At 35.9% G+C, this 2,855-nt stretch overlaps 1 protein-coding gene across 2 annotated transcripts in view; it reads left to right on the forward strand.

The window, feature by feature from the left end:
- The window catches only part of LOC107676889 (SH3 and PX domain-containing protein 2A), a 111,832-nt gene that overhangs the window by 16,529 nt on the left and 92,448 nt on the right, over positions 1 to 2,855 (forward strand). For both annotated transcript variants that reach the window (XM_016471623.1, XM_016471624.1), the window contains exon 2: positions 742 to 822. In XM_016471623.1, coding sequence (XP_016327109.1) covers positions 742 to 822 — 81 coding nt within the window. The remainder of the gene's footprint in view (positions 1 to 741; positions 823 to 2,855) is intronic.

The following is a 2,855-nucleotide window of genomic DNA, read 5'->3' on the forward strand; positions in this document are numbered from 1 at the left end:
TTACCAGAACATTGCAAGGTTTTTTTTTTTTTTTTGTGCTTATTTTATCAAGTCATAAAACCCCTGAACCTTAAGTATAAGTAGACGGAAGAAGTATTTTTTTTATACAATGTCATTCAAACCTCAAAAACAGTAGTCTTTATTAGGAGTGATTTTAACATGGCTGTGTGTCACGAAAGATGGATCACGCATGTCCTGTTTTTAGAGGACAGAGGAAGCTGTCCCATCCACTGCTGAGTGAGGTGCAGGGCAGGCACCCTGCAAGTGTCCCATCCAGGGGGAAATTCCTGCGAACAGGAGTTCCCCTCATCTCTGAGCGCTCTGTTCCACATGATGTCATATTGTCTGTTGGTGGCCTTGTGGAGGAACTAAACGTCTGATCTTTATTTTTGTTGCAGGACAATAGAGCTGGGTTTGTTAGGAATTGTATACATGCAGGAAATACTTGTCCCTGACTATACAGTGTCGTTTCCTGACCACTCAGTGCTGTGAAGTCATCATTACATATCTCGCTCTTGGGTTAAATTTAAATAAACTGGGTTTAAATTGGGTTAAATAAAGTACATTTGCATATTTAAAACTTTGAACTGCTTTCTGACACATTTCAGAGCGTAGTGACTTGCATAGCTAGAAGCAATCGTTATACTGAAATCATCATAGTTTATACCAAAATGTGTAACTAAACTGTAGAATGAATTGTAGAGATTCTAATTGCCTTCCTTGACTTTTTTCTCTTTTCAGGTGTATCTCATCAATGTCACATACTCTGACTCCACATCCCACATCATCTACAGAAGATACAGTAAATTCTTTGACCTTCAGGTAGGCTTGCTTAAGTTTAACAGTTGCAAACTCTCTCTCTCTCTCTCTCTCTCTCTGTCTAACTTCTCTTACTTTTATATTATTTTCTCAGGTAATGGGTATTCACCTCAGAACTGAGTTTAATGTCTTTTTAATGTCGGTCTTATGCAAGCCAGGGCTACGTTTACACGCCTATTTCTCCCTCTTTCTCACTTTTAAATGTGCTTTATTAGTACGACACATTAATAATGGTGCATTTTTATTCCCAAAGCAGTAGCAAGTTAGAAGAGAATGAATAATAAGGAGAAGAAAGAATGCAATGAAAGTCTAATGCTATTTAATGTAGCATGCGTTACAGGCTGGAGCCGAGTGGTTATGCTGAATGACATTTATGGGTGTATTTTACAAATTAAAGTCTAGCTCTGCGACAGAGCTCTCAGGATACCGCCGCCAATAACAGTATTTGCTTTGGAAGCAGAAGGGAGGAAAGACAGCGTTCACAGCCAACCCTTCAGGTGCAGTGAGGCCCCTCTGTAAAGTCTGGAAGAAAGAGTGTGTATGTTGTTGTGTGAGGATGTGTGTAGGGTTGAGATGACTGTGCACATTTAGTTGCAGTGTAAGCATGTGTCTATGAACATGTCTGTACAATTGGTACAGTACCGGTTTATTTACATTGTGTCTATCACTAAAAAAAGGTTAAAAGTTTCATAGCATCGTTGTGTTTTTTGGACATGTACAGTGGTATGTGCTGTCTTTTTGGATTTACACTACTGTTGAAAAGTTTGGGGTTGTGCGATTTTTGGTGTTTTTTAAAAGTCTTTTATGCTCTTTTTGTGCTCTTATCTGCATTTATATGATAAAAAATGCGGAAAAAACTGTAACATTGTGATTTTTTTAGTTTGAAATAACTGTTTATTATTTGAATACATTTTAAAATGTAATTTATTCCTGTGATGGCAATACTGAATTTTCAGCATCCATTACTCCAGTCTTCAGTGTCACATGATCCTTCAGAAATCATACTAATATGCTGCTCTAGAAAAAAATTATTATTATTATATGTTGACATTTTTTTTTAAATAGAAATATTTTTAAATGATCTTTATTTTCTTTACTGTCAGTTTTGATTGATTTAATGCATCCTTAAAACTTATTGATCATATACTTTTTTAAAACTAATTTAAATAAATATATCATGGCAATGTCAATGTTTGATAATGTACTATAGTAATACCATATATATTTTGTACGTAAACCGTAGTAGTGCCATATTTTTGGATATGTACAATGTCAACACCTTTTTTGACAAGGTAACAGTCAACCAACAACTTTATTTGCAAAACTTGGACTTATCAGATAATTTTAAAACGGTGTCCTCCAGGCTTAAAAAGTAATGGAAATGAATAAAACAATAAAAAATGTTGGTATTTTATCAGCTTGAAATTCCACTTTGTGATTACAGTCTCTGTAAAATACATAAATTATAAAAGTTATTGAAATTGATTGGTCAAATGTAGCAACCCTGTACTGGACATGCATCATAGTAATACTAATGTATTCTTTAAAGGGGTCATATGATGCTGCTAAAAAGAACATTATTTTGTGTATTTGATGTAATGAAATGTGTTTATGTGGTTTAAAGTTAAAAAAACACATTATTTTCCACATACTGTACATTATTGTTTCTCCTCTATGCCCCGCCTTTTTGAAACGCGTCGATTTTTACAAAGCTCATCGGTCTGAAAAATCGAGGTGTGCTGTGATTGGCCAGCTATCCAATGCGTTGTGATTGGCCAAATACCTCAAGCGTGAGACGGAAATGTTACACCCCTCACATACTGTTGATGCCGTGTCCCGGCCAGAGCGACGAGACAAAAACATTAAAACCCATTACAAACGAGGCATTTGTTGCATCCAGTGGGGACATAATTACTGATTATAATGACTTATACTGTCTTTTTACGCGTTGCGTTGCATTGCATCGCGCTGCGTAAACATAAAACTCTGTCTGCATTTGTGATCGGAGAAATGACAAACAACAAGTGCTACTCCAC

Source organism: Sinocyclocheilus anshuiensis, unplaced genomic scaffold, assembly GCF_001515605.1.
Source record: "Sinocyclocheilus anshuiensis isolate Anshui unplaced genomic scaffold, SAMN03320099.WGS_v1.1 scaffold2166, whole genome shotgun sequence".
Lineage (NCBI taxonomy): Eukaryota > Metazoa > Chordata > Actinopteri > Cypriniformes > Cyprinidae > Sinocyclocheilus > Sinocyclocheilus anshuiensis.